The following is a 27,037-nucleotide window of genomic DNA, read 5'->3' on the forward strand; positions in this document are numbered from 1 at the left end:
TAGGTTTCTCATTCCAAAGTTCATATTTAGTAATTAAATACCGCAGGAACTTCGTGTTCACTTGCACCTGTAAAATGCTTGTTGGCGAAGTAATATTCAATTCCTCTTAAGTCAACATTAAGAATGAGAATCTTTGTAGAATTTAACAATTAAAAACCTACTTAACCATTAATGTTTGGTTTAAATTTTGAACTCAAATGAGGGGTCGTATCCTTGATTTACCAGTTGTTTAGGGTTGAAGAAACCAGTTCAATGACAAAGGTTACTTTTGAATGCAAACATCAGCTTGTTATAGGAATTATTTGAGGTCAATGGTGTAGATTGAATTGAAGGACCGACGACTGTTTGAAATGAAATACAATAGTAGTTCAATGGACCTTATCTGTAATCTCTTGGCAAGCTCTGTTATGCTCACTATCCTATCAAGTCAGACTAGATAAAAGCGAGAAATTTCTAAAACTCGCGAGATGGAGAACTGGAGGTTCTGGAACTCGAAACGTGCGCAAAATATCAAGCTTAAATAATGTAGGCAATTTAGAGGATAACTACTGCCTGCTCTTGCAATTTTATGTAGTCTTCAAAACAGGAACTCGTGCCTGTACTGATATATACACACCTGCCAGGATGTTTATTTTGGTGACGTGAAAGATTCAATGAGAATACAGCTGGGAAACATTTTAGTATGCCTCAAAGTAGTTGTCTGGACACTACCCGAATACTTCGCCTATTTAGTATTGTCTGATCTGCTTTTGTATACTATAGCAGAAGCAAACACTGAAGATTATTTTATCTACAATTGTTTTATCATCTCCAAAACAAAGTTTAAGTGTTCATGTAACTAGTGATCGCAATATATACTGTGATTTTGTGATAATATCGACTTAAGGACTCATTAGATCGCTTTTGAACGATTAACTGTTTGTATGAATGAAGACAGATTTAATCTAACTAAGACTGATTAACAGACATTTTTTGGGTTATCTAATTGAATGAGTTTGGCAGTTGGATGAGCTGTAACAGCTCTTGTGGATGTCTAAACATATCTTCCTGAAAATATAACTTAAAATAAAGATGTATTTGCAGTTAGACATGTTTATGGAAAATCATAGACATTTATAACGTACTGTGACTGGAAATAACGAGTTTAACATTTGAGATGGAATCAGTGCAGTAGAAATTGAATCATTCCTTCAAGGTTCAATGCACTGGAAAAAAAAAAAAAAAAACCATGGCTACTGGGTTGGTACAAAGCCAATTTCTTCGTTTAAGATCACGAAACCAGCACTGAGTACCAAGTGAAATTCGACAAGGTTTTTATACGAAGCAAAATAAAACTTGAAGGAAAATTGAGGAGCTGGGTCCTTAATATAAATGTTGCGTTAAAGTCAAAGCTCAAACTGCTATTGGAGAGCACTGCTTAATTGACTCATCCCCATAGTCCATACTAAGAGCAATTTCTACCTGTGAGTTTCAAGAATCACTCTAGGTCACTCTTCAGTGATGCAGAAGACCAACTTAGCTTAAACAAAATTATTGCTATATCTTAAACTTGGAGATAAAAATTCTGGAATCGAAAATGACCAAATTAGTTCTGAAGTTAAGTTACTTGACCTCTGACACTAAGGTTACTGCAATACTTTTTTTATATATATATATGATATCAGTATTTGTAATTAAAACTTTGAAAACTGAAGACTGCCCAGTCATACATGAATGGGCAATTATCTTCAAGACATGGATCCATTTTGTGAACTACATACAAAAAAATAAATTAACTGCAGTAAAACTTGGTGAAAAGAGCGAGCCATTATAGATGGTTCTTTTAAAAAGATTTACATTACAAGGTACTAACTAAGAAAGTTAGTTAACTGGAGACAAAATTAAAATCATAAAAGAATTGAGTCTGATCGATTTGATACAGAAATGGTCGCCCAAATTGCAATTGATATCGATTCTACACATACAAGTAATGGGAAGACTTAATGTTAATAAATACTAAATTTACAACAAATATTAGGATCGTTCCATCCACCCCACCCAAGGGTTCAATCTATTGACCTCTAGCATATCGTAAACTCACCGCTTTCCTCGGCCAATTTTGTCGAGCTCAACATGACGGAAGTCGTGTACTGGAGCCATCGTGTCCACGAACAACAGCACGCACGCACAGATAGTAACGGACAGACAAGACGGGAGGGGGGTATTATGCACTAAAACTACACACGTCCACCGGCAACCACCTGGTCCAAGTGACACGGAGTGGTTGATACAAAGCCTTAAAAGGCTGCCTTAACCCCCGGCTTCACAGGAGAAAACGTCAGCCTTTCCGCCAAGTCGCACGCGCACCAACCGTATCGCAGTGTTACAGGCGGAACCGGCCAATCGCTCATACGTCGCTACAGTCTGATGCGGCTCGGTGGTGGCGACCCCTAGCGGCAGATCTCCACTGCAGACGTTGCTCAGAGTCATAATACACACACAGAGGCCTGCAGGTGTTTATACACGAATGCCTACCTAGCGAGGGAAAGGCTTTGTTCCCACGAAGGGTTCAAGTGTAGACTCGGCAGAATTACGCTCCGACAGCTGCGCGGTTGCTACCGATCGGGTTTATATGCGTTTTTAACTCGGGGAGTTGAAAAACCGTAGAATACACGAGAGATTTGTGTAAGGATCGGGTTTCTTTTAAAGTTGAGTGGTTTTTTTCGGTTTAAGTAATTCTTTAGAAACAGTGTTCTTGTCGACACCTTTTTAAGATCTTCATGGTGTAAATTGGCGCCCCTGATTATATATTTTTGTAGAAGCTTTGTTTTTAAGCTTAGTCTAATGGTCTGTCACTGAAACCGCCATCTATCGGAGTAAGTTGAATTAATTTTTCGTGAATTCTAAACCTACCAAGGATAAATGTTTATAATCTCATTTAGGGTATCTAATAAAACAGCGCTCAGTTAAATGGTTAGTTTTTCAAGCAAACCTAACGCTTATCTTCATCTGATCATTTGGAGGAATGGTTCCTCCAACTCCAACACTGCACGGTAAGATGAGTATGACCTTGTAGAGAAAATATAGCATGGTCTCCACATTCACTTCCTGCCATTGCCAGATCCTGGGAACGTTGGGTGGATATACGTGACTTAGAGCAGTGAGAAGAAAAGCAATTTTCTGGATGAAAAATTATCCGTATTTTATCAATCCATTATCGAAATCAGCCAATCTGCTCCACGTTTTCTCATTGAAGTATCGCAATTCAATTGCTACTACTAAATACCATGGACTGTGCGGATGCTTGGTAAGAGTAACTCAACTGATTTTATAAAAGTTGAGTCAAGAATTATCAGACTCAGAAGATAGTTCTCTTGTTTTATAAAACTTCCAGGAGGTTTCGGGTGCCATAAGACAGTGTTCTAAGGGCAAAATACATTCGATCTAAAATAACCAAATTTAAGGAATAGAAATATTCATCGATAGGGTGCTACCCTAGCATTATCTTGCTGTAGTTAAAGTTTAAAAGTTGCCAACATAGCAACTTTCTTTCAATGCCTCGGGGCGGTTTCATTTTTACCTATCGCGTAAAGTCATACAATTCTGGATGCATGCCAAGGCGATTTATAAACGGAACTTTTTTATTCGAATACTTCTTAGTAATTATTGAAAGAATTTTTAGGTCAAGAAAAATCTTTACAAAAACCACGATAAAAACTCGCACTTCGCAGGAAGTAATCCTAAGTACACATTCAGAAGCCAGTTCACAATCCACGACCTCTGGTGATGTATTGACAATCTCATTTACGAATAATGTTGAAATGTTTTGATTAGACAGTAAAATTCTTGAGGTTTAGAATTCCCTTTCTTCTGGATCAATACCTTATCAAAGCAATTAAATCAAAGTGCAGATCTCGACTTTCCAATCATCTCCAAAGATTAGAGACAAGAGAAATGATGTTATCTGTAACAAGTCATTTTTCACGATGCAGTCTGGCTAATGTCGATTTGCATTGCACTTCATGTTCCCTTAGCTTTATTATCTCAGACCTGCCATGAGAGAGCAACGTTCTCTATCCATCAAGAGGTAGTCTATCCTATGAAAGATTAGTTTACTCATTACTGGCTATAGCTAACAAGTGAAGTACATATCACCACCTACAGCAGTGACGAAGTAACAAGATTTTATAAACTGGTTTCCGATAACATTAGAGATGTAGATGCAAGGATGTTTTGAACTACTGCAGTACAGGGCCACTACAGTAGTTAAGAGTGATCACTTGTTACTGAAGTTAGATTCCCTGGGCAACCAAGAAGTAACTTGAGGGCATAGCACAATGTGCGTATATGATATTGCTGATGTTATTAGAAATATTTGATTTCCCACTTTTAAAGATCTTATTTCTAAAGTTTAACTAGAAGTTGGCACCAATAACCTTGGGAGATTCTTCTTACTCTACCTCTAAAGAGTTGAATGGGCATGTCAGGAATATTCTGGGGCTTTTTTACCTTCCATAATATTGTAAAAACTTGACCAAAAAGGAACCCACATATACTCTAACACTAACAGCGAAGCATGATCCAACACCCCACCTGACGAACGGGCATCTTCAACTCTTTTTGAAAATTTCGTTGTTTAGACCAGTCCACGGAAGTTTTGCGAGTATATAAATTGAGATTTGTACGAAAATGTACACTGGTACGTATATGAAAAATGGCATGGACTAGCAATTACACCAGAACAAAAGTACCAGGCATGTTTAAGTTAGTATGAAGTGGCCAATCACCAGAAGTCACACCAATCATTCCTATCCATGCTCATTACGAAATCCTCCACTAAAATAAGAAAAATTCCTCTCCAGGAGCTAAATTTAACAGCGTCCTTTGACGGGGTTGGCTTCCCATTTGACTCCTCCAGAGGACCTGATATGATTTGGTGCGAAAAGATTGCTGGATATTCTAGATGTTCATATACAGAATATGAAAACTTCCATTTTTCATATATTTCTGCATAGTCAGCTCTTTGGAGACGAGTGGGGGTGCAGCAGTTGCTACACCCCACTAAAATGGTTGCACAAATCCGATCGCACCTGCAAACAGTTAGCTTCCGTCGCACGAGTATTAATGGAGATTCCACTACAGACCAACTTTTTTCCTGCTTTGTCTAGAATCTGGTTGCATGCTGCATCGAGAACCGAGTGTGACGATAGCCAGCAAGCCATCGCACTAATGCCCTTAAAATCAATGAGACTGCCGTAATGTTATCTTCCATTCTATATAATTTTGTAAACTTTTCCTCTCCCAGTTTTACTGATAAAAAAAGCTATTTCAAAAGGAACCAAGTCAAAAAGCCTTTAATTCGAGTTTAGTCCGAGTTATTCAGGTTCAAAGCATTCGGGACATAAAATTATATAGATATTTCAAATGATCAGTGAACAAAATATTTTGGAATTAAAAAACGACTATATTCTAATACTTCAGAAATGTTTTTGTTTCACAGAATTTGCGAATAAAAACAATTAAGTGCAAACAAAAAACGAGAATGATTATTCTCTTTAATTTTTATTTAAAAATTTTGGCTGCTCCCCCTCTCCCCTTGATATGGCACTTTTGTGCAGTGCACAATCTGTCCACCGCACGAGGCATCCCTGCCTGCTATCTCCATATCAGGTAGACCCTTAACTGACCAGGAAAAAAAAAAATTACAGAATTGGAGTTTACACAAGAATGTTTGACTAATCTGCATGCTACAATGTTAAAACGCAAATCAAATGATTATTTGGACTGTCATTTAAGATGCATATATTTAGTGTACAGTATATTCAGTGGCCACAAAACAATATTAAGTCCTACGGACCCAAGCACAAATAAGAGCTTGGGTACGTAGAATGGATGCAGAACATTTGCAGATACAGAGTTGAGATCCATAAATCTCAGACTAACTACTGGAAGTTGAGTTTGTGGCCAATTTCTGTCCCGGTGGCATAGTCTATACTGTATTGTCCTTAATGTCATTAGCATTAATTAAGAACAAACAGCGGTGTTTGAGGACGCCAACTATGGCCGGCTGTCTTCACCTCTCGGATCTCCTTTGCATTATGGGAGTTCCAGTTGTCAGTAACGTCAACAATCTATTTGTTAGACAACCAGCGAATCGTACGTTCCCATGTATTTTCCTGCAGAGAATGGATCTAACTAGCGTCTTTCATCAATTGCTTGTGATGGCCAAATTGCCATTAGAATCTGTCTTTAAGAGGAGTACCAATCTTCCTCTTCATAACTCAAGAGTACCACAATATATGGATGATACTTGGGAAAGCGTAATTAACCTGAATTGTTAGATTGACATCCGGCTGACACGATCAGCATATTTCTTGAAGTTATCGAAATACTGTTGCTTGAAAGGAATAAATAGTCTTCGGCTTGCAATAAAGGCACCAAACAAGCTGTAACTTGTTGAATACTTGGGAAACAGTTTTTAACTGCTAGTATCGATCCTATGCAGAGCGTTAAGAAAGTTATGCTGGAAGTTCAACATTTCTGTGCTCCATTACTGGAAATGGGGAGGCGCAACAAGTATTTAAAGAGCAGAAGGTTAGTGTTAGAATCGGTATGGATAAATACTCAATATTTGTCGTGCAGCTTCGTGACTACTGCTTTCACCTGGGGAATAATCACGTGGGCGTAAAACAGTTGCCCACTGAAGGATGCCAGAAAAAAAAAAAGTTCTTTCGCATTCATTTCTCGTAGAAGGGAATCGGTGGGTGGGTGAATGAGTATGTCCGCCCTCGCGCTTGTGAATGGGGTGTCGTGACTACAGTCGTAATGAACGCTCTTTGGTCATTTAGTAGCGTCCGCGCCCAGAGTTCCTCAGTTACAGAAGTGTATTTGAGGCGATTAGTCCGACCAGGATTCGGACTAATGGCTACATTGTAACCGAGCGAAACCCAAACCGGCGCCACAAAGCTTAATGTTGGAAGCTTTGGGACATTTGGTAATGAGACAGGTATGAGCAATTTTCCTTTGTAAAGTGGCAAACAGGAAGCAGGTAGATTGTACTGAATATTGCGCAAGCAAACCGAAAACATAATTAAAGACCATCAGCGAGGCCTGGATACATCAGGGGTTTGGAGATAAGACCTTCGTGGGCAGCTATTCGAATTGCTGGTTGCTTGCAGTTGCCAACGAACAGCATCGTGATTCTGATAGTGGTCTATTTGAAATTCGTTGATGTAATACGAAATTGGAAAAACTTGACCAAAAGAAGAAGTATTTGATTTAATGCAATGATTTCATTTTAATCCAGTATGTTCTTCATAAACTTGAGATATGATTCGTATATTAAAATATGATGACCAGTGTCGCTCCATGGTACTATAAATTTAGTTTTTATAAATGTAAAATTAGGAAGAGTATAGATTTGGAAACCCATAACTTTGAAGATTCAAATCACATAAAAACGCAACAATTTCAAGTTTTGCATAAGAACCAAAACTACTTATTTTCAACATTAATAGAATTGCATATAGTTAGAATGCAAGTTTCACTCTAGAAGAGTCCATGGTTAGATTAGAATAACATTAATTATACATCGAACCTGAAATTCAGCTATTACAAGCTGACTGAAGTGTTTCTTAGATACTTTCTATAAAAATGACATAAATATGCACGCTTATTTTAGGCATTTATCAAAAGAAATAAAGCTGATAAGTATTTGAACACGGATGCAATTAAATCTATCTTTGATTTTTTCGCATTTAGAAATTGCATTTCTAGCAATAAATTAGACATTCCATCAGTATATCATAGAAAATTTCATTTATTAATTATGCTGATTTGTTTCAGTTCAAATATATTCTCATTTACGGTGTTCACGATCATCGATAGTGGAGGAACAGAGGTGTTTGCTAAATTAAGAGCCTGCGTATCCGGAAGCAAGAACCATGTAACCCTCTTCAAAGACTAGCTGAGCCAGTGAAGAAAAATCAACTCCTTCCGTCTTCACGAGATTCGAATCTTTCCATACGGTTGAGAGAAACAGCGAACATAAGTACCGGTGGGAAAGTCGATTATGCCACAAATGGGGAGTGGAATCCTTTAAGATTATGAAGAGGATTGAATATGAAATTACAGCGAGGAAAATTAATCCAAAATGGCATATTAAAGCTAGTTAGTCTTAATGCAAAATGTACACCTCCGGAAGAAAAACATAAGGATGACTCACAACAGAATAGACAAACCTCAAAGTCCATCAGGACTTGGTCTGAAAGTTCATCGAAATTTATTATCATTGTACAGCGCTATGAAGACTCCAGTTACCACTTATTTGATGTTGGTACTCATTTGTATTTAGAGTCAAGACGTGCTCTGAAGTGCGACAATCATGTTAAGTGGAGGCAGTCTGCCTCCAAGAAACGGCGACCTCTGCAAATTAAGCAGAAGTAGATCGCAAGAACTGACCGACGCTGGTGTTTTAGTAAATACGAAAGTGCTTTGCTTAATCACATGGCTTGCAACATCGCCACCGGCAGTAAATTCCAGCAGGCTACGCAGTAGAGTCCGTTTATAATTAAGGCGGAGATCTGTCCAAAATCATTGACATAACTAGGATTAAGGTCGGACGTCTCCTTCCCTGTCCCGTTATGTGAAGGGAGTGATTCATGTGGGTACATGGCTATTTATGGTGTATTCCACTCGCATTCAGCCCTTAGGTAACCTAAGGGTTAACACACTATTTAATGAACAGCCTAAAATAGAAGTGGTAAAGATGGAAGTTCTCCTTCCAGCAATTTGCGAAACTTGAGGGTTTTTGTTTTACAGTATCAAGTGATCGCGTGCAGGTATGAGCGCGCTTGTCCTTGGATAGGAAAATAGGTTATGTTTTTTCAGTTGCGCAAGTTCTCAGAAAGACCACGGTTATTTCACGCTAGAGGGCTGGGAAGTTGCGATCTACCAAATCTTCCCCTATAGGGTTTTACTTTTTAAATCGCTCGGCTGAAGAATTTAAGGATCTTTAGCATTTCTTAGGCGACTAAAGGAAGAGGCGAATAAGACTGTATAATAACGAAGAACCATCTCGCAGTTTTTCGGGGAAAATCAACTACTTTAAAATCATTGGCTACCTAGTTGATAAAAACTTGTAGATAAACTTGATCTGAAATGGTGGACTGCTCAAACGTCAATACCGCAAATGTTTTCAATGGAAATGCATCAGATGAAAAGCGAGATTTACTCGGATTTGACACTTACATGGGCATCAGATGTCGTGGTACGTGATAGCGCTGAACAAATATTGACAGCATGTGCCGAAAGGCGCGCTCCAAAGATGGATTTGGCAACTTACATTCGAACACTTCCTGTAGGATTTAGACGAAGTTCGTAAATGATTGCTGTGACATTTAAGTAGTACAATTGATGCCAAGTAGTTTAGAAGTGTCAACAGTTAATTTAAATTGGTCTGATAGACACCATTTGCTGAAATTAGCATTTCTATTAAGTCTTTCTCCACCATTCTTTAAGTATGTCACGATTTTTTCAATCCTGGATGTCATTGTATCCATCCATTTTGGAAAAATCCCATTCGGATTAGGTAAGTATCCACATACAGCGCCGTTTTGTAGTTATCTTTTGATTTTAGTATCAGTAATGGCAAATGATGCCAAGCAGCAAGATTACCCAACATTAACCAAAACAAACTACCCACCACATCATTATGCCCTCCTGTTTTTAGAATAGAGGGAAACTGCGTGGACTTCGCTGAAACAAGTTCATATGAAACAAGATTAAATCAACCCTTTAAAACGCCACCTACTCGCGGCTTTACCCAAAGTTCATAATTATTATGTAAGGATATCTGAAAGGCATACGGTGACCCTTGACACTTTGCTTGTAGACAAAGAACAAAGCATATTAGTGTACACAGGAGATTTTAACCCACACTCACATCGGGAGGGATCCAACTATAATTATATAATTTATCGCTAGAGGGAGATTTTGGTTTTTGCTTCGGTAACAAGCGAAGATAGAATGAGGACTGTCCAGTGGCAGAAAGAGCCGAGTGTGGTGGTAATATTACTTAACATAAGTGCAAGGAACTCTGTCTGGAAGATAATAAATAAGAAGTTCAGCTGTAAATGGAGGAACTGTCACGAAGGTGAGTCTTCGAATGGCAGGTAACAGGAAACGGCGGATACACGCTGCTCGTGACCTAACCTATTACAAAAGACGAGTTATTCTCAAGATTGTAAATCACTCGGTAACCTTAATTATTAATAAAGTTTATTTATAACCCTCTAAAGAAACTGCTTTCCTGCTATTAATTAAAGTAGTTTTCGAAGGGGGAGTGAGGAGATTGAAGCGATCTTACCGCAGCGTTCAAGAAAACATGGTGTCTCAATGGCAGAGGTCTATTTTAGAAGAATGGTTGATCAGTTTCAGAGAGGTAAGTTAACTATTGTTAGCTTTGCTATGGACAGCTGTCTAAACAAATAACCGGCTGTGATTGGGTCTATTGGACCCGTGACAGTTATAGTTTGTACAACGAAGACTCCGTGGGATCTCATTGCCACAGTAAGCCATATTAAATTTAGACGACAGTCAATATTTAAATACGCATTCCATCATGAAACAAAAGGATCATGAAGGATTGTTTTGAGTGAATCTTTGTTCGAGAAGTTCTCTACATGTGCAAGCGTTTTGTCCCTGAAAGATGCTATTGCCTTCAAAATTCGATTTGAAATGGGACTGAATGAGTTTCTTCGCACTTAGATGGGCCACTAAAAAAAGGCAGACGTTGCCAAATGTTGATATTTTACTGGATGATCTCCATCCCCCGTACACAAAGCATTTATCGGACATCGAGGGAGTTTTATAGTTTCTCATTATGGTAACGAGTTAGGAACAGAAGTATGACCGAAGAGCAAAGTGTTAAATCCAGAGAAAATCATAAGCAGGGATCGTTATATAAAACTGCATGTGGTACAGTGGAAAACTTTAATATTAGTCGATGGTGATGAGCAACCTAGAGGTGGAGAGTCTTACCACATGTATTAACTGGCATTATATTCGCAGCAGTACTTGAACTGTTTTTAGACTGCAGAGAACATTTTCTCTACAGTGTTTTAAAAATCGACTACAAAATCTGAAATATTTTAAGCGGATCAAAGACAGATTTTAGATTATTCTACTTTAATCTTTCTGTAATTAATCTCAACTTACTAGTCCAAACATCTCAGGTTTTTCAACTTATACTGCTCCACTAGCATTGGATGTGAGTTGCCTCTACATCTATGGCAATAAGAGGTTTTATGTCCAAGATAACAGCTCAATTTAGGTAATATTCAGTGTTACATTTCTTGCACATTCAATTTCTTAAATTGAGTTTTCTTCTACGATTAATAAATAACGCATGATGTCTTGCTATCAATGAACTGATATCAAAGATAGTTTTTCGCAATACTGTACATACTTCAAATATTTTGTAATACATTTCTTTCTGGATTTTTAATACAATTGAAACGCAACACGTATTTCACAGATGTTCCACAATTAACATAAGGAAATATCAATTTCTGTATTTAATAAATAGTTAAAAAACGACTCAAAAAGCAACCACTTTATATACGCAAACAGATTTCTTTTCTGCGCATATAGCTCAATAAATATTGGACTATAGTAATGGTTTTTTCTTCAGGATATACCAGCACGTATAACTTTAGCTTGTTCCTCCCTATTGGATATCTACTACCCTCAAGAGCTTAGACAACATTACCAGCGAAACCAACCGACGAAGGCCTATATACTTCAAAACACGTGCCTCATGGATATACAAGACACCGGTACTTTATGGAAAATCCCTCTCCACCTTGGTTATTAGAGCAGGTTCTATTCATAGTGTAGCTCTACAACAGAAATGTGGATTCTTAATGGTCAGTCAGGAACTACTTTTACTCCCAGTACTTTTTCCGCTGCTACTGCAGGATGGTGCCTTCATCGATTACCACCTCTATAAACAACTCCACCGCGTCTTTGCGTATTCTTTTCGAAGGAGGGAAAGAAACCGAAGGCACAATTTGTTCAGAAACTTTTACCCATATTTTGGAGACACTCCATATATCAAGAGAAGCCATTATAGTAATTGACTAGAGGCGCTAGTAGAGGATAAAGATGTCCCCCATTTCATATGAGATAAAGGAAGTGATTTGGGCATAGCCAATGGAAGAAAGTTGTTTGCATACAGGCCAGGAAAAAGTTTGTTCATCACGAATTCAAGTAGCGACCACTATGAGAAATCACGGATGGTCATATGAGTATCAATTACTGGCTCTTAAGCTTTTTGGTGTCAGGTCAGGTGACGTTATAGGCAAAAGGTTAACAATGCGTGCTCTGAGCCCACAAAGGCCACGCTGTAGGGTTATATTTGACCTCATATGATTGAGAAATAATTAAGCAGTTGCGATAGAAGTCAGGTTCTAGTAGAGTTAGGTGAGAGAAATGTAGCCCTGCCATTACCGGTCTAGCCTGTGACCAGTACTCTGGAAGTTCGGGAGAAAGTAGGTCAAGAACACACTAGGGGGTTACTATTCACGATTCCGACAACCTTTATGGTATTGTTTCTAATTCTAGTGTACGCTTAGGGTCAACACAACTGATTTTCTATTCCGAAGACCTGCCTAGGTCTACTGTAAAAACTGAAACGTTTAGGAAGGATGTGCAGAGTAATAGGTGGGTATTCGTACACTACAGAGAACTCATCCAACAGAGCCCTTTCCTGCTTGTTTAAGCCAAAAACTGGTTGCGTTGGAAGGATTTCCTGCCTATTTTTACGTAATGTGTTTAGAGCGAACAGGGTTAGGTTTTTCGTGAACAGGAAGAGTGAATGAAAGCAAATATCCACTAAAGTATTTTTTAACGCAGTCGTAATTTAAAAGCGTTGTCCAAATTGCGTGACCTTCAATGTTTAGGGATACCGGATGGATACGCTTGAGTATAGATTGAACAATGGATACGTAACATTGAACAATGTCTTTCTTACCAGGTTGCGCTTTTTAGAGTACAGTATGTGAATAGAGATGGGCTAGGGAGAAATAGGAGTTTGTTTATGAGTACAGAACGGGTGATTAACATTTGAGATTAAAAAGGGACATATGAACTCGAGGATCTTACTTTAAGTACAAGATGCAAGGCTGTTACTGGAGGTGAAGCGAGTTTTACAAGGGAATCCTTGACCATGAACATTCTAGTGTTTATGCCGGAAGATATCCAATCTTTGGTAGAATTTCCTGAATTATCATTAATAATGGAACTTTTCATTTCAATTCAGTGGGTATCTTTACCATTTTTGGGTAAATCTGCTTAAGCAACAAGATAAAATCAGTTTTGAGCTGCGTTATTGCTCGTGACAGTATCGAGGAAAATAGATGGCGTTGTGGTGCCTTGATCCAGAAAAGATTGGCAAGCCACTACTACGTAAGGAGACCGCTTGCATCAGTTAATTGCGTGATGTTAATTAGCATGCACGATGGGTTCTGAAAAACCAAAGTCATTTCGTATTTGGAGTGGGACTCAATTAGTTCAATGGGGACTACTTTATATTTGAAAGTCTTACTCTAGTTCCAAGCTAGCTGGTTAGAATTTCACTAGCCATTATTGGTAGAAGTCGTGCCACGGGGCATATTTAGTTTACGAACGAAATAGGGCATAAATTTTAATTTGACTATTCAAATGGTTTGCTGATCATATTTCTAAGACATTCCAGCTTGTTTAGTTTTAATGATATTTCAATTCCTTTCGGACACTTAACTCGCCCCCACTGCGTTTACAAAGGTCATTAGTCTGGCAGCTACTGTTTGCCGCATCTGGGATTATCGGTGCAGGGGGGAGGGATTATTATCCCTGTTGGAACAGCTGACTTGAAAGGCAAACGCGGGTTAATGTTCCAATAGGATACAGACGCAAACCTTCGTTCTGCATCGCCAGTTTCAACAAACTCCACGCGCTTATAATTGCTGCCTGTCTGAGCAAAGTTGGTGAGCGTGCGATTGTGGACGTTCAACTTGACACTGGACCGTGGCACTGGGCTAGGAGGGTGTCGTGATAGCATATAGTGGGTGGATATTCATTTCCTTCCTTCCCTACCCTCTCTTACTAGTCTTTTTAATCCGTCGGCTGTTCCGGAAGACTAGAAGAGATAGTCTAGTGAGGAAGGAAGTAAGATTAATTTTTATACCTACTACCTTTCAAACAGCACATTCATCTGTTTTGGCTTGTAATATGGATGAGAGCAGGTCTTAGAGTTAATGACCACACTTTATAAAGTGAATTCACAGCATTAAGTTTGTATAGAACTAATCAACCATTCACCGCCATCTAGTGGAGAAATTTAACACCAAATGAGGACGTTGTAGGGATATCGGAGAGTTGTAGGGATATCTGAGGTGTCACTCAGATAAAGAACGAACAATTTGAATATGGGAAGCAGAATGTGTACAGAAAAGGCAAACAGGACAGGAGCAGTTACGCTCCTAGTTAAAAGATCCACACGCTTAAATTAAGCACAAGTTCTAATGGAATGCATCCAGTTGGCCAGTGCAATGTTGAGTCAGTTTGTTGTGACATGGGCACTGGAAACTGAGAGTAAGAATATTAGAAATAAAATGATTATGAATATATTACAAGCTATATTAGATTAAGCCAGTAAATTAAATGTCATCTAATGGGGGATTTAACTTTGAATATCTGGAATGGGAAGGTGTTTGGTCATTCACACTGCAGCAAAAAGTAGCTGATTTATTGGATGATTATTTTCTACAGCATCATGCAGAGAGGCACCAAGAGAAGAATACGTCGATCTTGATTACTATCACTGACCCTTCTTGCATTGAGAATCGATAGATAAGACCCACTAGGTAGTAGTGATCAAAATGTAATGTGGAATTTACTTAAAGATGCAACTGTCAAAAAGGCAAGGGAACGGCCTTTTGCTTCCCTAAAGGTGACTTTTCGGACGCGAAGTGTGCGAGTAGTCTCATACAGACCAAATTCGATGTGAGATGACCAACTGGACAAATTATGAATATCAGATTCTAAATGGAAGGTATTCAGGGAAATAATCATAGAAGCAACCAGGCTTTTTATACTCATAAAAAAAATTGTTCAAGACTACATTCACACAGATTTATTTTTTTTTAGAGAAGGGAACGCCAGAAGTTCATTGAACTCTAACAGGAAGCCAAATGATTGTGATAACTGAAAGTAAAGGGGAAGAAAAATTGTTAAAGGTAAACAAAAAAGACACATGGGGTGGATGAGATTTAAACTATTACATTAGAGAACCGAACCTCAAGCCATCCTTATGAGAGCATCCTGAGATGCAAGGGAAGTCCCTATGGACTGGATAGGTGCGAATGTATTCTCAATTCAGAGGATGACATGACAAATTAGACCTGTTAGTTTTACTTTTGTTTCGGGGAACATAACGGGGTCATTGGTTAAAGTAGTAAAGCAGGACTACCTAAGACAGGAATACAGTTAAGGCAGTCACAGCATGGATTTGTTAAGGGAAGACTGTCTGACCAATCTGATTGGATATTATACCTTGGATACAGACCTTGTCTGACCAATCTGATTGGAACTGGATGCAAAAAGTTATTTTGATGTTTATATACTTAGACTTCAGAAAAGGTTGATATTTTTGCACATAAGATTGCCACATAAATAGATAGTGTGGCATTAAGGGTAAGTCGGTGCTATGGATAAAGGGATGATTGAGTAGAAGACAGTAGTTACCAATGGACAGCTCTTCTTGGACTAATTTTATTAGCGGAGACAAGGGTACTGTGCTGTGTCCGTTATTAATAAAGATAATCAAGGTTTAGACTAAATTTTCAGATGACACGAAGATTGGCACCGTAGTTAACGAGGGTATGCTATTGCAACAAGGTGTAGAAAAGTTGAGAAAATGGGCTGAGAGGTGTCAATTAAAGTTTGACATCGACAAATGTAAGGTAGTGCACATGGGTAGGAGTAACCTCAGATTATAGTACCAACTAGATGGTATCACTAAGGTTAGTGGGGAATGAAAAAGACCCGAAGTAATTGCGACGTGAGATACAAAGTTCCGAGCAGTGCAGATGTGCTAGGACAGACCATGATGGTTTGTCAATGATAGAGTAATTGTCTACTGGGATAAGGAAGTGATTATCCCACTGTATAGGGCACTGGTTAGGCTGCATATTGAGTACTGCAACATGTTTGGAGGCTTCAATTTTAAGACGAATGTGATCTTGGAAGGGTGCAGAGAAGAGCAACAAAATTAGTGAGAGGAACAAAAGGGTGCTCTTACCAGGATAGGGTTCAGCGTCTACAGACTAGGCACCTAGAGAGATGCCAGAAACAGCTTGCTCAATGTTTCTGGCATTCCTCAACTCAACTCACAGGAGGGGGAATAAATTCAAATTGAGGAAGGTTGGTTGTAGGATAAATGTGCAGAAGTTTGCCTTCAGCCAGCGGTAGTCGATTGCTGAAACAAGCTTCCATCTGATGTTGTAGAGGCGGGCAGCTTGAATAAATTCAAAGAACTAAATAAACTGTTAGGGAGGATGGGCAGGTGATAATATTTTTGGCCGATGTGGTATAAAATTTCTTGCATCTTTTCCACTACTAATACCAATAAATGACTAATACCGTATGCCATAAACAGGCATTTTCAGAAAATTAACTGCTTGTACAAGGTTAAGTCCAATAACGAAACTTGCATTTCACGATGTAGTTGTCATTGTACTCCAAACGTCATCTTTCAATGGCGCACGCAGAATTTTTGGTGGAGGGAGGAGACTGACACGTACCTTATTGGTGGCTTTTTTTTTATAAGCGTTATGTATAATTATATAACGCAAGAATGGTTCTCAGAGGCTTCGGTCCTATGTGGATGCGCCTGTGCCTTCTATTCAATCTCTACAAGAAACATTCTTTCCGATTTTGAAAGTATCATTGGAAAAGACAACTGTACTCTACCATTTCACTGGTGGATTCTACAACGGCTTTGTGAACCTTGCACTTCGAAAGGGGGGGGGAGTTGTAATGCTTTCTGCTTAGTTCTGTGTTCTAGAGTTTCTTACAGCAATTCCTTTTATATTTTGTAAGGAAATCAGGGTGAGAGTATGCAAGAACAATGCTTCCAGAAGTGATGAGAGTAAGAAAGCAGTACAATACTTGTACAACTGAAAATATCCTTAGTTTCATCCCCTCTTGCAAGTTACAAGAAGCTTAAGGATTTGAAATTAAGTTTTTCAAAATCGTGTCATCAAATGGCCAAAAAATACAGTAATCTGAGTGCAAATTTCTAGGAAGGGAAACTATTTTCTAGAAAAGCAAAACCCAAAGGGTTTCCGGCAGCAATTATGTACATGACTCGAGCAATTTTGCAGTGTTAAAGATTTTGTATTACAAGTTAATTTTAATCCATTTTCCGAAAAAAGCTCAGGAACGTAGAGTTTAGCAAACAAGAAATTCGGGAACTGGTGCTTTCTCTCAACTGAAGTCAGACTGCAAACTTTAGCGTATTTTAAGCTAATTTCGCTTCCCTACACTGCCTGTTCAATGTCACTTACCGATGTCAAGGTGACTGCGGAGATGTCTATCCTTTCCATGCTCCGTTTACTTTGGTGTGAAATTCTGTCCTGTTGATGATCAGCTTTGAATCCTGGTAGCGATTTTAGACCAGAATGAACTGAATAGTGTTAATCAAAATTACCCTCGCTTAGCATCAGAAGACTGGCATTATTCTGAGATTCTCTCAACAAAGAAACTTTGCAGAGAAAAATATTTTACGTTTTTTCCTCGAAATCCGTATTTCAAAGGACTCTGAAAGGTCATCTAAGAGCAATTCGATGCAGTCACCCGTAACTATGACCAGCAGCGTGTCACGCAGATTGCTTCCAAAAACAGAAGGTTTAAGTCTAAAACCTGTTGAGTGGGCTAGTAGAGCGGAACTCTGGGAAGGTGGTATTTTGGCATACTTTCACGTCGTCGCTCAGCGACAAGCTGGATAGGTGGCAGCAGCCAATTACAAATATGAAGAGAAAAAAGATCAAAATAATTATCAAAAAGAGTATATGAAGTTCAGTTGCAATTACCACGAAAAAAGTTGGCATTCATTCGTAATATATATAAAACTTCGGAAATTACAAAGAAAAAGAACTGAACTTAACCATGTACAACTGCTTCAGTGGCAGATTGACAGGCATTATTACCCATCTAATCCCCTTAAACTGGTAAGTCTAGCCCCATAACATGTCATGTATAAATGAGCTCCCCTTAAGACTACATGCCATTCCAAAACGTGTGATGACACCAAGGTAGCAGCTAGCCAAACAATGTGTGAAAAAATAAATTCCAGCTACTGAGCTGCTCAAGGGGATATACCCACCAGGAGCGGTTAGTACATCCACTGCATCTTTAGGCTGTTAAGATCTTAACCTCCCACTAAGAATGGGGCAGGGGTCTTTTTCAGTTAGTTTTCCTCTTAGGAGGTACAGACTGACTTAGAAAAGAATAGATGCCAATAAATGAAAAATGGTCATACTTCGAAAGGTTAATACAAGTATTTCGGCGAGAGTTTTTTCCATAGCTTTCGTAGAAGTCGAAAACTTGACTATCATCTGAATTAATCCAAACTGAGCCTCAACCTGCGAGGACAATTTTTTCCAGCAATATGACTTTAATTCTTGGAATTTGGATTACTGCTTTGTTGGAAGAATAGAGCGACACCATGTTTGATCTGGTTGTATCCAGTGGAGCTGAGCCCTCAGATGAAAAGTATTCAGTTTGATCTCTGTATTATATCGCACCACTCATTGTGGGATCCTCACATTTAAGATTAGCTGGAAGAGTAGCGTTCCATGCTGTTTCACCACCGTCTCAAAACCCACGAGGACGAACTGGAGGGAAATTGTTAATACGAACAATCGCCAATGACCAATTTCTAGATTATTCGAACTATAACAACTCATTGTATTTAATGAATCATTAAGAATTCAGCCAAAGAACTTGTTACTGACATAGTACGCATTTTATCGCTGTGGGAGAATAGTTTAAAATTACCAAAGGAGACATTCGAAGAATAAGCACGCAGTGAAGCCATACTGTTTAAATCATTGTCTTTGACAGCGTGCGTGTGGATATCTCGCCATTCTTGTTACTATAGTAACGTTAAGTCTATTAACTGATGTAATCCATTGAATGAAACCGCATCTGTCTGGATCAAAGTGCATGTGCAGGCACTTTAAATCTTCCTGAAATAAAATACAGGGGCAGAACGAAAGGGACAAATGGGGCTCGAGATCATTAAAATTAGAGAAGGGAGTCGAGTCAACAAAACGAATTTTTAGATACAGATAATTTGAATTTAATTGCGTGTATAATGTTTTATAAAACAACGTTTAATTATGCAGTGTTTAAAGAGTTAAGGGGTCGTTTGAACAGAGGAAGTTACAAATAGGTTAAGAATGCTGAGGTTCACCGTCCCATTTACAAAAATCTTAAATCGTACGGTTATGTACCGAAAGCAAACAGTTGGTGCACTAATACAATAGTCGGTCCTGCAGGGCGTATTTCTTTTTGTCCACTTCTCTTAACGTTTTCAAAGGCAAGGTAAATGGATTCGCGTTGAATTTGTAAGGGGGAGGAACTTCCCTTCCACAGAAGGAATCTGGATGAGGGGGACTTGCAAGTTTCCTCTGCCTCAGAACTATCACAGTGAGACTAATAGCTTTTCTGTGAAATAGGTCCCCAAACAGAATAGTAGTTTAACTTTTTTCAAAGTTAAATTTAGTTATTAAACAAAAAACATTTCAAAATCCAATGTAATATTAATTATAGCAACAGGAAGATAATTTCTATCACTGGATCAAGACCTAGTAGTCACCTTAACTCACTTTGGTTTATAAAATTTCATTCATAATATCAGTTAGGATAAAAAAAAATTGCCCGAATAAGAACTTTAATCGGACTATTTACAGAGCTGGATTAGCCCACGTAGGACTATAGTATGCAGTATACACAATATTAAAATTATAGACAATTATTGGTCCCTGAAGCTTGTCAGATATTATTTAAAAAAGGTATTAAAACCTTATGGTCCTTGGGAGTCAAATGCAGATGGAAATTATATTCAGGTCTCACCTGAGTAAAGCGGACCGAATTTCGGAAGAGTCCAGTCGTCCTGCGATAACTGATCCTCTGTTTACACCTTCACAATGGTGGAACTATTAGAAACCATGGGTATACCATAAGGTGCAAACTCAAACCTCACCTAATATACATTAGTCGATAGAATGGCCGATTCTATGTCACCATTCTATGGCAGGTGATAAATATTACTATTTGCTTATTTAAGGTTTGAATTCGTGAAACCTGTGGTCAGGCTTCCGAAAAAAGCTCCGGCAACTCCCATCTTTTCTATCACGCACTCAGTGATATCTTGTCAGGTTATGCCGGGCATCAATGGTTCGACCATGATTCCTTACATTTCGATGGTACAGCTTAACTTTTCTTGATGGCCAACAGATTGTCCAAACAATGTACTGGTAACTGAAGGAGGTCCGAATCAGCAAGTATGAACTCGCTGAATACACTTCGATAGCTAACGACTGGAAGTCTGAGCAGTGCGTATGCAAGAAGCACTAGGAAAGCACGTTATGTCTAGAGCCGAGTATTACCTCATAAATGTTACCCACCTCTGCTTTATCTACTGAATGCGTCATCAGTAGTCAAACAAATAGAACAAACTTATCTGCAAAGATAAGTTTGTTCTATTTGTTTGACTATTCATTATTAGGTTTATACAAGAAGCAAATTCTATTAGAAAACTAATATTTAGTTAGTTATACTAACTAATATTTCATTAGTAATTTAATACTATCTAATTATACAAGAATCAAGTTCTATTAGAAAACTTGCTTCTTGACAATCTCAATCGAGCCTTCTGGGTTCTTACTAAAGCCATGGCCTAAGCTTTGTCAATCTATACTTCCACCTATTGACTGACGACTCGTTATCTTCTCACCTAAAGATACAGCTGATTTATTAGCATTTTGTTAAACTCTCATATCGATGATGTTGAGAAATCACCTAACATACCATACACATTCCACTTCTTGTACTCTCTTCCGAAAGATTATTTGAACTCTGAACAGAAGAAAACTAGATCTCAAATGGCATTTCTCCACTTGTCCTCGAACCCTGTGCTCGCTCGTTTTGTGTAGCTTTTTATATACCTCTTATTCCAGTGGTATTTTTCCTCCTATATGGAAATTTGCTCTTATCTAGCCATTTCCTAATGAGGCTAACAATTACCTCCTTTCCAATTATTGTCCCACTGGACTTCTCTTTCAAAAGAGAATCAATCATCATCTCAAACTGTCCCAAAACCCATTTGATCAATGATTGCCAATATGGGTTCAGCCAAACTCGATTAATGTCAGGTTATTTTACTCATTTTTTTGGACAAATTCAATGAAAGAGTGGTGAAACTTAAGCAATGCTCTCGAAATATTTAAGACTTTGATCGTGTTCGGCACAAAGATCTCCTAAAATTCATCTCATGCATTGCTAATTTTGGAAATATAAACCAACTGGTGACTGACGAGAAAGCGGTTTAAAGACTTCTATACCCTCAAGAATCAACCACGACTTAACGCGGAGCCAAGAAGCGTCCTACAATGTTATGGGTTTTGTATCTGAGGGATCACTCGACCATAAAGACATTCAGCTAGCGACTCATCTATTAGTACACGAAGTAGAAGTTTAATTTTAAGTAATTAAACTAATGTCAAATTAACTTTTCGAATAGTCATTCACAATCGTACGTGTCCACTGAAATTAATATGGCGTTAAAAAAACAAATTCTGGATGTCACTTAGAACAATATTGTGGTTTCATCCGGAATCTGTTTGCTCAATTCATTCCTGCACTGTTATATCGGAATTGTTGACCAACGAGAACTTTTGCATATTTCTAGAAACTTGTATTGATCCTAGGTTTCAATAGATTGTTTTTGGCTAGGAGGATCCTCCATGATAAAATTAATTTGACGTTTTGGACAAAGCGCACTCAAAGTGCATCCCTTACCACATTGAAAATTCGTGTAAAACCCAATGGACGCCCTCTTGATCAACCTCTGATCTGCTTTAGGATATTTAAAAGTTGGCCACATATTTCCGAAGAAGCATAACTGATTACTAAAAAGATTAACAGTTATTCGACTAGCTTCTGTTTACATTCACAAGTCTTCCAGCTATCCCACCATCCGAAAAAGATTTGAATTCAACTCTTACGGAGTCAGTTTCAAAAAGATCAGCCAAGTTGCATTACAAACTGAAGACTAAAATACGAGCTAAATTTAGATACGACCAAGTCCTGTAGGCAGTGAGGAATATCTTAAAACTACCTACTGTCCCAATTATTTCGAGGTTTCAATTTAGATTACCGTTAAGTTCGAAATAAAACAAAGGGTTTTCAGCTGATTTGTAGGACTGCATGTCTACGGTTAGATGAAATCAAACACTGACCAAGCCACGAAGCTTGTCGATTTTACTAATAAATGTTCATTTAAGGTTTAGTCCTTTGAACAACTGGTATGACGAAATGAGGAAAAACTAAGCTCTAGGTGAGCTTTTACACTCAGTATGGCTTTTTAAACAGCTCCTCCAAGTACAGCAATGTGTAAGTATTTTACTCTACTTGAAATGTAGTCTGCATCGGTGACTACAGCGTTACTGTAAAAGACTCATTTTACTTTTGCCACTGAGGCCGCAAAGTGCAAAACAATGAACTCCAAAGGAAAACTCGCTTGGAGAGGGAAGCACATTGCATTCCTTTTTCCAACTCAGTAAGTAGGCGTGTTGTGTTGGGTGGATAAATTTCGAATCCCAGAAGTCGCATGGATGCAACCTGTTCTGTTTCCTCCTGGGCGGTTAATAGTTAATTGCAAAGGGAAATCTAGAGGTCATCTACGTAGATTTCCCACGTTGGATTACATTGTGGTTTTTATTAACCGGAACGAAGCACGAATCGAAAAAAAAAACAAGCAAACACTTCGACACCGATCATGTTCGATGTAAAAGACCCCTGAACGACTCAATTCTAAATCCCGACAACACGCAAAGCGGATGACCTGTTTACCAGAAATCTGGAGTCTGGCACGTTGCTTCGAATTATGGTCAAACAAGCATTAATTCTTCTGAATCTTAACTGCTGTAGACGATAAGGACACGAGCTAAAAACCTGTTTGAATGACATTTATCTGTGGACAACTAAACCCATGTGTAGTCACGAAAGCACAATCTCTACCCTCTATCTGCGAGTTACGCCACTGATGTAACGTGACCTTGGGAGCGTGTCTATTGTGCCCCACTGGAATCAGAAAAAAAGAAAGGGTTGACGTATTTTTGGTACCTCCAATGAATTCAGCTTCATTTACCAGAAACGTGCCGGTCCCTTTAAAAATAAGCACGAGATCCAATTAAGTTCCCCCACCTGTGGCTTTGTCATACGAAGCATTCAAAAACACGCAACATTCGACCGATCCGAGGATGTATTGAAGTTATCAAGGTCACCCAAAGAAGAGCTACACAACAGACCAAGCATTTATTTAGGGTGTTTATGGTTTGTGTCGTTTCGCCTGAACTCCTCTGTAGGAAAAGCTGCCCGTAATGACTTCAGTCCCTACAATAAGCATTCTCTATTCACGGAACGTTAGGCTTCAAATATTTGTTATGTTTGTAGGTCAAAATAGAGGCAGTTGCTTTGTTTCTAAAATTCTACATTAGAGACGAAGCTGAGTGGAATTAAATGAGATCGCTTGTTAAGAACGATGTAGAACCAGACTGTACTTAAGATAAGGGTTGTTCGACAAGCGCTGTCCTCAAAGCTGAAGAAATTTTGAACATCTAGTAATTGTTGAGATCATCTTTCGATCTCAAGAAGATCACGATACCTCCACTGCAGCCCTAATTCCAGGATCGACTGAAAGGGAGAAGTGTTACACTGGTATAGTTGTAAGGGTCTGGGTCGTTAAGCTCTGGGGAAAATTTTTGGGAACTGCTTTGACAGCTGCCTGAAAACGATTCAAGATAATTGGGTTAAATCTCGGTTACACTTTTATTACTGTAAACAAAATTATCTTCAAATAAAACCTTGGATTGGCAAAAATCACCCATAACTATAACCGTATACAAACCTACGAGGGTAAATCTGAGATGGACAAAGACCATCTAAAATGTTCCAAAGTGACAACTGAATTGAAGAGGAGCGAACTAATTTCAAGACAAACAAACCAATCTTTTGAATTTAGACTAAGCAGGGCGAACTGAAATCGGCCATTGAGGCAAAAAGAATTTCGTGCATAGCATTTGTCTCCTAGTCTGTTTCCAGCCTTTTAAGAGACAGCACACTTTTGTATTTGAGGTGGAGGACACGGACCACAACACTACAAACATTATGCAAATATTAAACTAGTTTTTAAATACAATGTACTCAACATATGGTTGTTATGGTCATGTTTTCATCTCCTACCACTATTAATGGGATTTCTGCCTACTGAGTAAAAGAAAGTCTGCCAAGAGTTTTTCTCCGTGCACGTTTAGACGACTCCAATAATCCTTTAGCTATAGACGTAATCTTGACAATTTGCAATTTAAAGACTGCAATTTTAAAGCTTAACCCAGCTGTAATTTCAGTATTCATGAACACAAATGGGAAGCTGACTATCTCTATTAGCCTGCCAACGAAAACTAAACTCAACTAACAATCTTTAGTTCAAGCTGGTGTGAACTATTCATTTTATACAGTCATCTCGACATTGCACCATTTTCAAATAAATGTACACAGAATTAAACTTAGACACCGTGTGGCATCTCAAACATCCGTTTCACCAACTTCGTGCTAAGAGCAGTGTCAACGAGTCCACTGAAGATATTGCAGTACACTTAAAGCTTTGAAGAGGGTGCAATCTTTAATAACTTTCCTCTTCGAAAAATGACGCTAAGTAAATTTCGCATATTTTTGCGTTGTCTCTTAAAGCCACCGTGGCTGGGATTGAAAACATGAAGCACGTGCGTTTAATTTGCTGCTCTGCTCATATTGAAGTAGAGCAATACCGATGGGAGTAACTCAACAGCACGTAGCACACTAATTTTGGCACAAACTTAAATCTGAACGCCTATTTAAAAAAAAACAGGCGTCCTAATATCTAATTAAGACTACTCGAATACTTTGATCTAGTCTTAGCTAGCAGCCTAGAATTAAGATAAAATTGCCGGGACTTCCACCAACTGCAAAAACACTAATACAAATCACCATGCTGTTAAAACAGTCTCCTTAAAAGAAAGGGCGAACCAGGAGGAAAGAGAATTATTCCAAATTACATAAAAGGTTTAATTCTAAATTAGTGCATAGCAAGTAGAAATCCTGGAATTGGATAAGCTGCAAAGATTGAATAAAGTACAAGTTTATTTAGGCCTAGAATTAACCGAAATTATACCATTATTCAAATCGCAAAGCATGTCTTTCAGAATCATCCTCTCTCTCTCTCTCTCTCTCTCTCTCTCGTTCCCTCAATTGCAGTCTTGTAAGTGCTGCCTCCAATTTACCGCTGTACTTCGCTCTCCCTTCTCCCAGTTAAACGGAAAGGGGTACATACACCGATCTTAACTGTTCAAAGCCTTTGGGGACCACCACGCTTGGATTCAGTTTGTCTGAAAAGAAAGCCTGCTGAACTCCAGTTTGTTTTTTCATAAGCCGTTGGTACCCGACATTTCTAGAACCTTTTGATATCAATGAATAGGGTATATCCTTTTTTTTTCGGGGGAGTTTAAAATGTAAGGGGACCAGCATGTTCATAATAGATGAGAAAAGCTTTAAACTCCTTTCACACGTGCTAGCACATGCCAGTCCGTCAGCAAACATTAGCGAGGTACCCTCGAGATTGTGGAGTTTAGAATCCACAGAAGTATGGAAATGTTCCACATCGGCATGAGTCACTTAAGCCGATTCCTTCCTACAACTGTAATCGCTTTTGTAACAGTGATTAGACTAAGAATACGAGGTTTACACTTTGCAACAGGACTGTGAAGGCTTTCAGTTCTCCCCAAAAAGATTCCATTCCTCGAGAAAAGGATTGTCTAAAGAGGAAGTTATCAAAACACTCAAAATGGAGCTTCAAGTCCCGGTTGGACACGAAGATTTATATCCAACATACCGAGATACAAACAATGGTCTTAAGTTTACTATTCTACTTCTTGATAAATTAAGGTGGGAACTTTTTACCGCTAACCGAAGGCAGGAAAAATGCACGAGTATTTAGCCTAATAGAAATTTTTTAAGAGCTATTGTTCAACGCAAACAATAGGAAAGTTAAGGGCTAGCTTGTTAAGCTACCAGATTCATTTAAGAAGCCAAGCTAAAGGAAGTTGTAGATGGGTCATGTCATTGTTCTGCGTGGGCTACACATACTCGTTGCCTTTCAAGGTTTCAGCTACTTTTTTAGAGAAAAATTAACCCGACAATTAGCCGTCCATTACCCTCTTCAAGGATCAACGGATGTGGATCATTTAACAGGCAACGTATGAGAAGGTTTGGAAGCCACGTGTTCATCGGAAATCCACGTAATGCCCGAGCCTTCCAATTTAACCAGCAGTGGGGTAATAAGGGGACAGAACAAGGAAACCAAGCGATATTTCAGATAAACTGTGCAGGAAGAAATTAACAGAACTTCAATGGAGGGCAGGCTAAATTAGCAAGGATCTCAAGTAGCATCTTTCTCGTTACAGAGCGAAAAAACTTGTCTTATTGTTTTTCGTAATCCTCGTTTCCGACAGGTTTCCCAGCTGGACATCTTAGAAAGTACTTAAAATGCTACGGTAGCGACCCTCGTAACAACTGCGGAGGTTGTCGACCCGTACAGCAGAGGTGGCTGCCTGGCATGCGCTAATCAGCCGGAGTAATTGCCGCCGTTATGGTAATCTTGTGTGGGATACTGAGGTACGGGGGTGAAAGAGAC

At 38.7% G+C, this 27,037-nt stretch overlaps 1 protein-coding gene across 3 annotated transcripts in view; it reads right to left on the bottom strand.

The window, feature by feature from the left end:
• Positions 1 to 27,037, bottom strand: part of LOC150078088 (microtubule-associated protein Jupiter-like) — an 80,842-nt gene that overhangs the window by 30,404 nt on the left and 23,401 nt on the right. For 2 of the 3 annotated variants that reach the window (XM_090384679.1, XM_090384677.1), the window contains exon 1: positions 2,081 to 2,356. The exons of the other annotated variant lie outside the window; for it this stretch is intronic. In XM_090384679.1, the coding sequence (XP_090240805.1) occupies positions 2,081 to 2,139 (59 nt within the window). In that variant the 5' untranslated portion in view covers positions 2,140 to 2,356. Of the gene's footprint in view, positions 1 to 2,080; positions 2,357 to 27,037 lie in introns of those variants that run through there. 3 annotated transcript variants of the gene reach the window in all.

This window comes from Mastigoproctus giganteus, chromosome 11, assembly GCF_048544385.1.
Source record: "Mastigoproctus giganteus isolate SK-2022 chromosome 11, ASM4854438v1, whole genome shotgun sequence".
Lineage (NCBI taxonomy): Eukaryota > Metazoa > Arthropoda > Arachnida > Uropygi > Thelyphonidae > Mastigoproctus > Mastigoproctus giganteus.